Source organism: Pholcus phalangioides, unplaced genomic scaffold, assembly GCF_987345545.1.
Source record: "Pholcus phalangioides strain wild (caught in Gottingen) unplaced genomic scaffold, Ppha-v1.0 ptg000011l_1, whole genome shotgun sequence".
Taxonomy (NCBI): domain Eukaryota; kingdom Metazoa; phylum Arthropoda; class Arachnida; order Araneae; family Pholcidae; genus Pholcus; species Pholcus phalangioides.
In genome coordinates this window covers 250,944-264,372 of record NW_028301604.1, presented here as the reverse complement: position 1 = coordinate 264,372, position 13,429 = coordinate 250,944, and the positions used below count along the sequence as shown (strand labels likewise).

Sequence of the window (13,429 nt, the reverse complement as noted above, 5' to 3'; positions counted from 1 at the left end):
AGAATATATAGTCGTTTTTTCCTAGGAAGGGAAAAAAGGCATTGTGATGGTCAAGGACACCAGCATTTTGTGTGTGTCCTCAGGGCGACTGCGCGACCCCTGCTGTTTCAGTTTGTAGAAGGCCATAATGTCTGGATAGAATGAAAATTGGCTTAAACACACGTCCTATTCCACAGTGAAATTGCGTTTGGGTGCCGAGATAAAGCAGATGAACCCCCCCCCCCCCAACATCCTGGAACAGGGGCCCCGTAGGCTGCGCTCTTAAGCGGACCCCCTCTATAGTGAACTAATAGTATGAAAAAATGTCAAGAATGGTCCAGGCCCCAGGCCTGAAGCTCCGCCAGCCCCACTCTCGTTATGATACTGAGAAAGCTTTGCTGCAAGCTTTTGTACAAAATACAGTGGATCCCGCATATAACGTTTTCCTCCTTAGTGCGACTTATTTTGCGACTCTTTGGTGCCAACTCTGATTGATACTCATCGAGATTTCTCGTTTAAAGCGTTTTCCCGCAAAAAGTATTGTACAAAATCCATGGCCCCCACAAGGGGTGGGCTGACAAGGCTCCAGCCCTGGGGCCTGGGAGGATTTTAATCATTTTTTTGTTTTTCACACTGTAAATTCATTATAAAGGGGGCCCCGTGAAAGTCTGGTCGGGGGGCCCATAAAAGATCCCAGCCTAGGGGCCCTGCTTCAGGATGTGGGGGCCATGACGAAATCGCTGTAATGGCGTTTGTACTGAATCACATGATTTCCAGGGTTCGCACATCCTTACAAACTCCTTAAAAACTCCTAACTTTTCATTTCCCTCTGGAAGGGCCCTTATAACACCTTACTTTTTGCAGCCATGCCTGAAAAAGTCCTTTTTTTTTTTCTCTGAAGGGATGATCTTTCTTAGAATAGGCATTCCCCATGGTGATGAATAGCATTGCCTAGAAAAATAAGAGGAAGCTTCCCCCGAATATAAAGAGGAAGAAAAGAGAAAAAAAAACTCTCTCTCCCTTTGTAATAGGAAATGTGAAAGCAGGGGATGGGATTGGAACACCCAATGGTTGTTCATACCTGCCAACCGTTACGATTTTGTGGTATTTAGTAAATTAATACGATTATACGCTTTTGCTTCTAAAAATACGATTTTTTACCGAATCGCTAGTTTTGACATGTTTTCCTGCCTATGTCGCAAACTGGTCAGCATTGGAAATCGATGGTCCATAGAACGACATCACTCCGCTGAACCAGTAGCCGAAAATTCCCCCATGCCCAGTGGTGAGAAAGTTTTTTTAAGTTTTTACTTATGCGGCGAAACGATGTCTCGAACCTCCTATATTACGCAGTATACCTTGCAGACCTCGCAGCTTTCCTATTTTTCCTAATATTTTCCTACTTTCGCCGCAATCGTCTTTTTTTTTTACCGTAATTCTCTTCTACTATTCCTATTTTATCCCTCCTTCCCATTTGCTTACAGCCAATATCTCACTACGAAAATTCCGAGAAACCGCAAAATGTCACTGCTTTCCGCAGTTTTTGACGTGTTTTGTGTTTTATTCACATCACAACTCGCTACTGAAAAAGAAGAAAGGAAAAAATAAATTCAGTTCCACTGGAGTAAGGGACGACGACAAGCATATCTTTTCGCCGACGCGCCTTAAAGTGCTAAAAACTGAAGTCCAGTGGGGAAAGCGAATCTGTTTCGCAGATTGGTTGCCGTAAATAAAAAGGCAAAAAATAAAAAAAAGGAAGAGGAACAGGCTCTATCCACACACAAGAGATTCCATGAGAGAGACAATGGGTTTATCTCTCCTGGGATCCCGTAACGAGCGTTCATCCCTGAAGCCAGGTTTTCCTAGGAGTAGGCTTTTTGCGCTGCGTGAACCTAACTGGATCATTTCGTGTCTGCAGAAATGAGTTACATAATGACGTTACACATTTGCGTTTTCCAAGTGTGGCGCATTGGCTCAGGACGGCTATATAGTATATGACCCTGGCGTCATCTACTCTATCGGCTGCATGCTCCAGTTTAAAGGGAAGAGACATAACACGAAAATGAAGGGAAGATCGCTGTGAAACACGCGGCACACGATGCTTAACTCCTCCAGAAGCAGTCTGCCAATCACGCCCGACGTAAAGCGCTGTCGTGAGCCGTATTGCGCTCTGTAAGAAAACAGTCGTACTGCTTTTAATATTGATGAATAGACGGCGTGTCGCGCTGGGTGATTCACGTTGCGCGCGGCATAGAAAACCTGCTAGTAAAACCCGGCTTTTAAAAGTGACAGCCCGAACCATGTCTGGTTTTACAGGGGGGGGGGAGACGAGCCGATCAGCCGCTGTAGCTGAACCCACTTTTTTCACCTTCAGAACATAACTTTCGGGTATCTTTATGTTAGGGGTCATTCAAGTATTACGTCAGCATGGATGGGGGATTTGCTGACTTGATGACGTGGAGGGGGGGGGGATTGGATGATTCTTACGTCATCAACCAAACCCTTTATAAAAAATATGAAATATTCTTAATGCCATCTTACTCTGTGCATGAAAAACGAGTAAAACTTTTCTTTTCACTTGTTTGTGGGCACCTGAACTAACATTCTCCCTATTGAGTCCCCTTCCCCTACAGAGCCACTCTAGTGATCTTCAAATGCTCTGGAGCTGCGCCATGCGTCATATAAGTGATCCGTGATTATGCCGCAGATCACTTAAGTAATCTGGGAATGTGCCGCAGATAACTTGAGTGATGTAGAACCGCACTGGTGGCAGGACCAATGCTCTAAAACTTTGTCACATGTCACTCAAGGGATCGCTTAATGTGCCACAGATCGCTTAAATGGTCTGGAATTGTGCCAAGAGTCACTTAAGCTATCTGTAAATGTGTCACTTGGTTCATTGTTACAAAAATAGATTTAGAGACCGGCCCAATCATAATGCCAGGGCCACATTTGGTCCGCACAGGCCGAATGTTTACCGCGGGTCAAGGGTTACCAAGGGCTTAAAGAGGTAGGGTCGCAATGAATTTCTTGAGCAATTTCGGGTTCTTAGCCTTCAAATAGCATTGAAATTAACAAAAATTGATTATAATAACATATAAAGATATTTTGTTTCGAAATTGTAAAAAACATTTTTACAATTATTTTAAAAAATATTTTGTGGATTAAAAAAACAAATTTTTGATCATCTGGGGGGGAAGCCCCTAATTCAGATTCCACCAATAAGCATTAGGAGGAAGGGGGCAGAGCGCTGACAGGGGGAGGGTGAGAGTTTTGCTGACTTTTTCTGACAAGAGGGGTGAGTCAAAATTTGCTGATGTAATACTTGAACAGCCCCTTATTTTAAAGCATACATGTGCTCAACACATGGCCTAAATGTGGCCTGCCTCAAGTGGCGCCGGTACACTTACAGATGAATTAAGTGGCTCGTGGCAAATTCTTACTTCAATTGAGCAGCCCGCAGCGCATTCCCAGATTGTTCAAGTGAGTGATTTCCGGGGGGGGGGGGGGGGGCTTTCTTTCTTTCAAACCAAGCACAACTCAGGTCTGTTACCATCTATGGGCAATTTACTATCTAGGGAGTTGTGCTGGAAGTGTGTGTGTGTGTGCCTAACAGTCTGAGTGCATATGTAGTGTTAGATTTTTCAGTGCTGCCATCTATATTTCAGAAGTGAAGTTAGTAATGTGTTATGATTGAATTACATTTGTACTCCTTTGTAGGTCTCTTGCTCTCTATGGAGAGACTTTTTAAAGTGGAGATCAGCTCATATTCGCGCCTTGAAGTTGGGAACCACAGAAAACCAGCTTCAGCTTTTCGTAATTTTAGCAGTAAAAGTTTGCTATAAATCAATGTATCGGGCCCATAAAAAAAATCTGCATATTGACTTCCCGCTCCTTGGTTGGGGGCTCTTGGATTTTAGTCGTTGGTAAAATGAATATGAAGTACAATTTTTTGTGGTACTCATGGGGTGGGGGCTCCAGGCTGGGGACTCTCATGAGGGAAGTTGACCCATTTTGGAAGGGTGCTTGATGAATCTCATTGGTTTTTTTTGTTGGTTTAAGATTGTAAAATTCCCCAGTAAGCTGGTACTTTCAAATGCCACTTTTCATATCACTCTGATGAAGTGGGACAACATAAACAAGATATGATGTGAAGAGAAAAAGGTGTTGCCGCCAAAGGTTGCAGGAAGGCTTTGCCCCTTTTCCCAGTATAGCTATGTTTATAAACTTTTCCCCAATATTTAATTTTTAATAACAAAATTTTGACTCATTCACAAATGCATATCATGTGAAGCTGTCTTGACTTATAGAAGAAAAAACTGGACGAGTTTTCTTAAAATTCCTTTTTGTGGCTTTTTTGGGAAAAAAAAAACAATGTATAGAAAGGATTTGATTTTTTTATTTTGTAGCTTATGAGCGTATTTTCATGAACAGTTTACAGTGATTTAACTCGTATTTGGTTAACATCTGCCCATTCTTTATGGGCATTATATAATATTTTATCGTGTGTATACATTGTTTATAATTGTTATTAATTGCATTTTTAATTGGGTTGTTGTATTTTTGAAATATATGACATCCATATTTTTATGGCCATCTTTTTCTCAGCCACCTCGTTGGGTATTTTGCCTGTTGTGGTGTTGTATTTGTATCTCTCTCTGGCAGAAGTGGCCACAGCTCAAGCAAGATAAAAACAAAATTTATTGCAAACTCAGTACATCACTTCAGATTTCTTTAAATCATTTTAATACTACATACTACCGCAACTCTCTCTCTTCTTTCTTACTACACTTCTCAATACCTAATCTTGATCATCATGCTCTGCTACTGTTCGAATTTGTGTTCTCTTGTCGCTTGTTACTCGCGCATACAGTCACAGCATATCTCTTCCTTTTCAGCTGAAATTCCTACACATCATACCCTTTATTCTAAAAGTAATCTTGGAAACATTAAATTAGAAATTAAAGAAAAATGACATTTAAATGAAAATCAATTCACATGTGGGGTTCTTTTGTTTTTCTGTGGGTTTCTTTTATTGTCTAGTGGTGCAATTTTTTTTCAGAGGGGGCGTGGCCCCATGACACCTTAAAAACTCCTTACTTTTCATTTTGAAAATTTTGTATGAACCCTGAAGAGTGGCTGCAAATATAAATAATTTTGTAAGAAAGATCTTTGTCGGCTGTGGTTTTTATTTTGAATAATTGGAGGGGGAATGAATATCACTTTTAGAATTTTTATAAGTTATGTGATGCGGTTATGAGTTATATTTTTGACTAATACTTGAAGGTTTTAGAACACTTTGGTGACGACAGAAAGCATGTATGTGGATTGATTATTTTATGAATTCTTATGATGCTGGGTAACAAAATCAAAACTTGTAATTTTTGAACCACTTCTACATCTATATTTTTGAGAAGAGGGAAAGTTTGTTTGTAAATTAAAAATAAATTTGCATATGTGCCCCGCCCCTTTTTTTTTGCTGTAAAACTTGTAAGTTATGAAGTTTGCCATGACTCCTTAAAAACTGCTTGAAACTCCTTAAAAAGTCCTTACTTTTCATTTTGAAAATTTTGTATGAACCCTGATTTCACTCACGGCCCCTCTAATAATCCCCTCCCACTCCCAGTCCGAACAAATCAAGGGGTTTTTCCCTTGCTTCTGGAAAAAAAGGCTACATTTTTCGCATCAGCCTTTTTTGTCTTGAGGACACATCTCCCCAAGGTTTCTAGAATATCTAGAATCCTCTCCCCTCAAAACTTCTATTCACAGACGACATTTTGTTGGATCAATTGAACAGAAAAATATGGTTCGCATCTGCAAAAATACAGTTGTTCGAAATCTTTTAGTAAAATAGTTGAACAAGTTTGTGTACATAAAGGATTAATTTTTTTCCCACATGGATGAATCCTACGGTTCTAGCCCAAAAGAACGGTAAGCAAACCTAAAAATGTAAATTTTTGTTAAATTTTTATTTTGAGCATTAAGAGTTAACTATAATAAATGTATGTCCGAAGAGTTTGGCCCTGCCTCGAGGCTAGTTGCATGTTTGTTGAATTGTGTTTAAAAACGCTTACTTTTAATAGGGCATATCTACAAATTACAGAGTAACCTCGTTCATACGTCACTCAGTTATACGACTTTCATGTTTATACGACGTTTAACTTTGGTAGCAATTGGTAACAATACATTTTAAACAGCAATACAACAAATACATTTTAATGTTAAAATATTTCATTCATTTAATTTAACGTAAAACCTCAATTATTCAGCGTTTTCACTTCGACTCAAACTCTGAAATTTTTGAAAAAAGAAAAACGCAATTTATATCCACATCAAATGTTCACAAAATTTTTGTATGCAGTGAAAAAGCATTGCTGCAACAGTTCTTGCATATTATCACCGCAAAAGAGTAAAGGTGATTACTGACGTATACGAAAATTGCCAACAAGATGGCTGATGATCATTTAGAGTGGACACTTAGGTGATTTGTTTATTGCCTCTTTCTGAGAATGTGGAGAGTGCCGAAGAAATGGATTTCATTTGTTTTGATGGCCAGGTCATACGTCCTTTCAGAATTTTTTCTCTCTGTATGTTTTCAACGTTATCCTGAGAGGGTGAGAAAGTCTACTGTAAGCATTGGGTGGAGTACAGGTCTGCAGAAAATAGACAGATATGGTACACATGCACAGTAAGTTCTTTAGATCATTTCCTGTAGAATTTTCTTTCGATGTGGGGCTTCGTTTGCTGACAGGGCCGTCTTAAGAACATCATGGGCCCCCGGTCCAATTGATTTTTCTGAGGCCCAACCTGGAGAATTCTCAAAAATTTCAATTAGTTCCCAGGCCGTTCTCGGGTGGGGCGTTCAGACAGCACTGCTTACTGACTGCATCAAATCCGCCATTCGTAATGTTGCTCTTTCTAAAAAAAACTGGAAATTTTGGAAGAATTTTAAATTGATAACGAAAGTTCATCTTGCAAACCAGTTGAATATCTTTGTTTCAACTTTTTGAAACGATTATAAAGCAGAGAAACAAAACCAAAGAACAAGCTCCTGATTGAAAATCATCTACTGCCAAAAAAAAAAAAGTCCAAGATGGGGAAATTTTTGCAAGTTGAGAAGATTTTGTTGCAATTTTGTACCCAATGTCGTGCCCCAACGGTAATGTGTGTTGTGCTAAATTTTATTTCTTTAAATGATTTGAAATGTGATTTAGTTTCCTCTCAAGTATGAAATGATATTTTTAAGAACAGAATTGGAATGCAATTAAACACATAAAATTTTATAACATTTTATATGTATGGGGAAGGGAGATAATTTTTTAAAAAGGCTCAGGTATTCACTTCGACTTACACATAAAACGTTTTGACTCGGCCTCTTGAACGTCGTATAAACGACTGTAACAGAATTGTCAAGTTGCTCAGTTGAAGTGAACATAAATATTTGAATTATTTCACTTCAACTTTTCAGGCCGTTGCTTCAACCAAGGTGAATGAAAATAGTTTTCAGTATTATTACTTTCATTAACTCTTTAATTCACTAAATTCATTTATTATTTTTGGACGCCTGTAGTGAATCGTCTGGCATAACGGAATCGCTTCGTTTTATCAAAAAAAACATTGCATGGAATAACTTTACAGTTTTGATCAGGGTGTCAAAACTTTTCTAACCTGAGGCGCCCTTTTTCCCTATTCAATGCTTATCCGCGAGCTCCACCAGCTCCCCTGAGCTGTTTAACAAAGAATATTTCCGAAAACCTCACACCCTGACAAAGGTTGGAGGCACACAGTTTGAGAACCCGTGCGTTATAGGAATAATCATTGATGTTCTAAATGAAAGGAAAGTTAAACGTTTGGATAGAAATTTTGTTTTGTGTAAAACACATTTCAAACTGTTGTTTGTCATGTAGAGACTCTATAGTAGTTTCATTTGGTGTAGTATGAGTATACTTGCTTGCTTGGTGAACAACGAAACTATAGAGATGTGGTGGATATCTTATCTGAGAGAAACTAAGGATAAATTTGATACTGTGCATGTATACCTATATATATAAAATTGATTTTCTGTCTGTGTGTATGCTCTCCATACAAATCCACAATTTTGATCCATCGTCGCCAAAGTTTGGATGTATACCAAACAGGGCCCGGATTGAACGATGGGCTGCTTTAAAAATTCGTCAGAGAAAGGCAGGTGCCCGAAATGGACAAAAAACCGTCGGGCAACAATGGTTTCTGGGTCTCAACAATCACTTTCGGAATGTTTACTTTGGTTACAGTGGTTCCCTAGTAATGTGTTTTACACGTGCATATGCCTTTACAATGTGGTTTGTCACTTCTTTTAATCCTGCCAGTATTATATATTTATTCCTTTGTAATGGTTTGTCACTTTTCCAATCCTCCCAATAAATAAAGAAAACACAGGCAGCGCCGGGTATTATAGCTAGTATTATGCAAGATAAAACTGCAGTGAAATCTCGATATAACGATATTCTGCGGACGAAGAAAAATATACCATAATAGAGGTATTATCGTTAATTGAGAGACTTTGACATTGAGCACTAGCCATCAGGGCCACAACTAAATGCTTGATCAGCTGAGGTAAGAACATATTTTGACATCCCTCCCCCACCTGTAATTTTGAAGAAGAGGCTATAAAAGGTGAATTTTGCGCACCCTTCTGGTCCTAGGCAAGAGACCTGCTTGTCCACTCCCCCAGTTGCGGCCCTGCCGACCATGGATCACGATCACTATTGGTATATGCAAAGATCACCATTGGCGTATGCAAAGGGGGTTTAGGGTTCTAACCTCCCCCCCCCCCCCCAGAGCCGAGATTATAGGGTTATTTTGCAGGAAAAAATAATGTAACCCTCCACCCTCGTGAAAATTCTGTGTACGCCTATGGCAATCACAAGTTTCTATGGGAAAACCATATATATATATATATAGCCTAACCAATTTTTTCTCTTAACTGGCCCATAGGGGAGCTCTATTGTATTGTGTAAAATTATATACAAATCACATAATCATATCTCGAAATGTAATAATATTTATTACACACACAATTATATTTTATTTAGTTTAAATATACAGTGAAACCTCGATATAACAATATTCTACAGACCAAAAAAGATATTGTGGTAGAGGGATTAAAGAGGTAACATTATCCTCACGTGTGATCAAATTTATGCTATTGTTGTCATTTTTTCTATATCAGCATTGTTAATATCATCGAAAAATGCACTTTTATGTATTTATTTGTTACAATATTGATTATTCATTGTAATTGATTAGTTTATTTATAAAATTCACTTAGATGTGTATTGACCCTGTAAAGAAGCTTACCGCATAGCGCTTTTGGGTCGTACACAGAGTGCAGCAATACAAATAACTTTAGCTTTCTGTGATCATTTAGTGCAAAATATTGATGTTATCAGACGCCTTCAGAAGAACGAGAACAAGTGGCAAAGTTAAAATTAAATTCAAAACGATTTTGAACAAAATATAAAAAATATTGTTGTAGCGATTTCAAAAATCTCCTAAAAATATCGTGTTATAGAGGGGTTTATCATAGTAGATGATGTTGTTGTGTACTGAGAGTTTAACATTAAGCCAGGCAATTGCAAACAAGATTTGAAAAAAATATCATTGTAGATGTATTTATTATCGATTATCGTTGTAGTGATATTTTGCTGCATATACAACTTCCCGAAAGGGGTTTCTTTTCTTTTTTTTTTTACTGAAAAAGTACACCATAATCTTTTCTCAAGGGAGGTGCACAACATTTTTCGGGGGGGACCCACGAAAAATCCTGGCATGGGGCCCCGGCACTAGGCACCCGGCATGTGAGGGCCATGAAACCAGTAGAATGATGGGAATGTCATATGAATAAGAATGAACTAATTAAGACTTATATTGAGAGAATTGGGTTTAATTACGAGCCATATTTTTTGTTTTGAGTAAAATTTGTGATCCAATTTAAAATATGAAAGTCGTGAGGCTTGAATTGTTTTTGAAGATTCGATCAATATTGCGGGTAACAAAAAAAATTTTGAACTAGGAATTGTAAATTAATTTGAATAAGCGACTTTTACGGTGAAAATTTGTATTTCACTGACAACAATTTGAAAAAAAAATTCACTTTGGGTTGTTTATAATATTTCTTTAGAGATTTTTTACAGAGTAAGCCTGAAATTATTAGTCGTGGTTGACTATTTCACTAAGTGGGTTGAGTTGATTCCTGTACGACATATCACCTATCTTTCACCAAGACATCTTGTTTTTTGACAGACACTCAAGCACATCTCAGGCTAAGAGAAAATCCTAGGTTATGGACAAGATATTTTTCTGGAAGAAATTTCTAGAGGATGTCATAAAAAAAGGTGAGAGTTCGTGAGCAATTTATTTTCTGAAACTGACATGAAAGAATTAGCAGCAGTAGGAGACCAAGATCATGTGTTCAGCCGGAATATCACAAGGTCAGGATCCCAGGAAACAACAGTCTCTTAACATCCATGGCATCCTCAATACTTCAGATGAAATTGATTATTCCAACAATCTAGGTTGGAACTCAGATCGATTTGTTAGGGTGTCTGCACTCTACTGGGAACAACTAGCACTTGAAATGGATTAGTTTTGTTTAACTTCACATTATAGGGTAACTTTCCTAGTAAAAGGCAAAATGAACAGCATAAAAATGTGAATTAATCTTGTGTAGTGTTATTCGAAACAATTTGGGAAAGTAATTTATCTCCTCTCCAAAATTTAAAGGGGTAATTTTTTTTATCAGTGAAAAATAACTCTATTAAAAAGAGTTACCTAAAATTTGAAGGAGTATTTTCACTCCTCAATAAAATTTGGAGGGGTAAAATTGAATTTGCTATGTAAATCATACATCTACATACATATTGGCAAACACTGGTCGCATTTTCAAACAAAAAGGTAAATGCAATAGTTAAATACATCGGTAAAACTCTTGGTGGGAGGCTTTTATTCACAGTCAAAACAAGAATGATGTCAGACTAAACAGGCTACCATACCAACCCATATTCCAACAGTTATGCTGCTACCAACATTTGATCAAAATTTGCATATTAATTTGAGTTCAAAGTCAAGGCTTTCACAAATTCTAAAATGGCAATGCCAGCTGCCATCAATAAGCATGCAACAAAAGTAAACATTTCACACTTTTTAAACTACATATTTTTGAAATCGAAGTTTTTTGCTTTAGATCCATTGATATGTTACATCATACCTCATCTCATCACGTTCCGGCTGGGGTACGACTTCTGACTAGTAGTCCAATAGTACACGTATCGAATAGAAACCTATGGAAAATCATGTTTAGGCTAATGAACGTGATTCCGGAACAAATTATCTTCTTTAGCTAAGGTATTACTGTATCAGGTTATCCACACACTTTTTAATGTTGGGTATATTCGTATCTTCACACATGTTACAGTCATGAATCGGCATAAATTTATTTTCTTTTTGTTTTTACTGTGTTAATTTTGCTGTTCTAAATGGTGCGAATGTGTACTGCAATCAATTCCATGTATTCTAAGAATGTGTGGAGTTCCAACTGAGTTTAACTGATGATCCAAAGTTCTTTTTGTAAATTGATTTTGAAAAAGTAGGTGTAGTAGAACCACTTACAAAACATTGTTTATCGTGATATATTGATTCACAGAATATCACTGCATATAACTTATATGAAATTTAATCATTAAATGAAAGTTGAAGGTGGTTCAGAAACATGGTTCAAAACAAGAGACTGTGTTTTAAGAAACTTCTCTTTTTTGTACAAATATGTACAGCAATCTTCAAAATTTTTCTTATTGTTTTGTGGTCGTTATTAAGGGGGGAGGCAATATATTGCTTTCAAGATATTAGGCAGGTGAGGTATTTTATTTTCAGTGTTTAAAGGCCATTCAGTGTTAATTGTCTAAATTTAAAAAAAAATTCAACTACCATGGCCCAATACTCTAAAAGCAATGTAATTGTGAAAGTAAAATTTATCAACTTAATGTAACTTCACACCAAGTACCATTTTTTCTTAAAATTTCTGATCTCTTTTTTTTTTTTTTTTTCTGAAAAATAACAATTTCAGATTCCTGTGATATTTAGCAGCATCAAACTGATGGATGCCATTCAGTATTATTAATGTTTTTTACAGAGTTTTTTTTTTCAATATTCAGTTGTTTTATTTCTGGTGCTATTTTATCTCATTGTTGGTAGAATGTCAACATGGAATGGTTTAAGAAATGAGGACACTAGCTAATACACAACATAAAAACCTTGCTAACATACGATCTCTGTTACAGTCATTGGGAAAAGAATATAGGCTTCTGCTGGAGAACTTATGCACCACCTAATCTGGTTGCTTTTTTTGACGTTCTCTACTTTCTAATTTTTGTTAAAACTTTTTTTATTTAATTAATTTGATGGAAAAATGCTAATTAATATTGGGAAATTTCTTGGTTTGTTTTCTATCACTCTTTCAGGTTTTTTATCACTTTCTTGGTCATTGATATTGCTAATAATTTGGAGTTGTTTCATCCTGTAGAGAAGTTTACGGCACTAAACTTTTGTGTTGTACACAAAAAAGCAACAGGGACAACTACATGACCACTTTTGGTGGAGGGCCAAAGTCATGATCAGGCTGTTCAAAATACTAATGTTATCAGATAATCAAAACCTAATGAGGTGCTTCAAAATTCATTGAAGGTCATTTCCAGCAAGCTATAGTGAAACCTGCCTAAGATGGACACTGTGTGAGACGGAAACCTGTCTTGAATGGAACAGAAAAATAGTCTAGTGGATAATTAAGGCTTTTTCAATTATAGGGAAATCTCTTTAAGATGAAAACTGCCTAATGCGTAAGGCATATTTAGTCTATTTGTAGATTTAAAAAAAAACTGCTGAAAAAACTTGTATCCAAGTGCAAGTTTTTGTTCTTTGGAAGGGAAGAAATTAAGTTGTACTGATCCCTCCTTTTGTTCGGAAACTCTTTTACATCTTGGAAAAATAATCAATACTTATGTTCCATCTGAACATGTTCTGGAAGGAAAGAGTTGGGCTTGGGTGGAAGTTGATTTATTATTAAAAATTTAGCAAAAAACATGTTTAGCATTTCATCTATGGTGGAAATGGTAGCTTTCGCTAGAAAACACTCCACATTTCTTGGAAAAATGCTGATAACTTCCATTTAAACTAGCTTGGGAGAATTCCAAGACACACATTAAGCAAGGGAGACTGAATTATTGTTCACAATTTAGCAATACCATGTCTTAGCATTTCATTCAGTGAAGAGATGGCGATTAGCCGCATGAAGCGCATCTTGCATTTAAACACAAAAATAGAGGTCATAGAGGCAAGGGGGAAGCAAAATTTAAATGTTAGAAATGTAGAATTTTTCGCAAACGTTATTGGCTGTTGACCTCATTGTCACTATTTT

The 13,429-nt window shown here is 37.2% G+C and overlaps 1 protein-coding gene across 7 annotated transcripts in view; it reads left to right on the top strand.

The window, feature by feature from the left end:
- Positions 1 to 13,429, top strand: part of LOC149079909 (uncharacterized) — a 161,959-nt gene that overhangs the window by 20,934 nt on the left and 127,596 nt on the right. Inside the window, exon 1 of one of the 7 annotated variants that reach the window (XM_089238701.1) lies at positions 10,264 to 10,355. The exons of the other annotated variants lie outside the window; for them this stretch is intronic. Coding sequence (XP_089094827.1) covers positions 10,304 to 10,355 — 52 coding nt within the window. The 5' untranslated portion in view covers positions 10,264 to 10,303. Of the gene's footprint in view, positions 1 to 10,263; positions 10,356 to 13,429 lie in introns of those variants that run through there. 7 annotated transcript variants of the gene reach the window in all.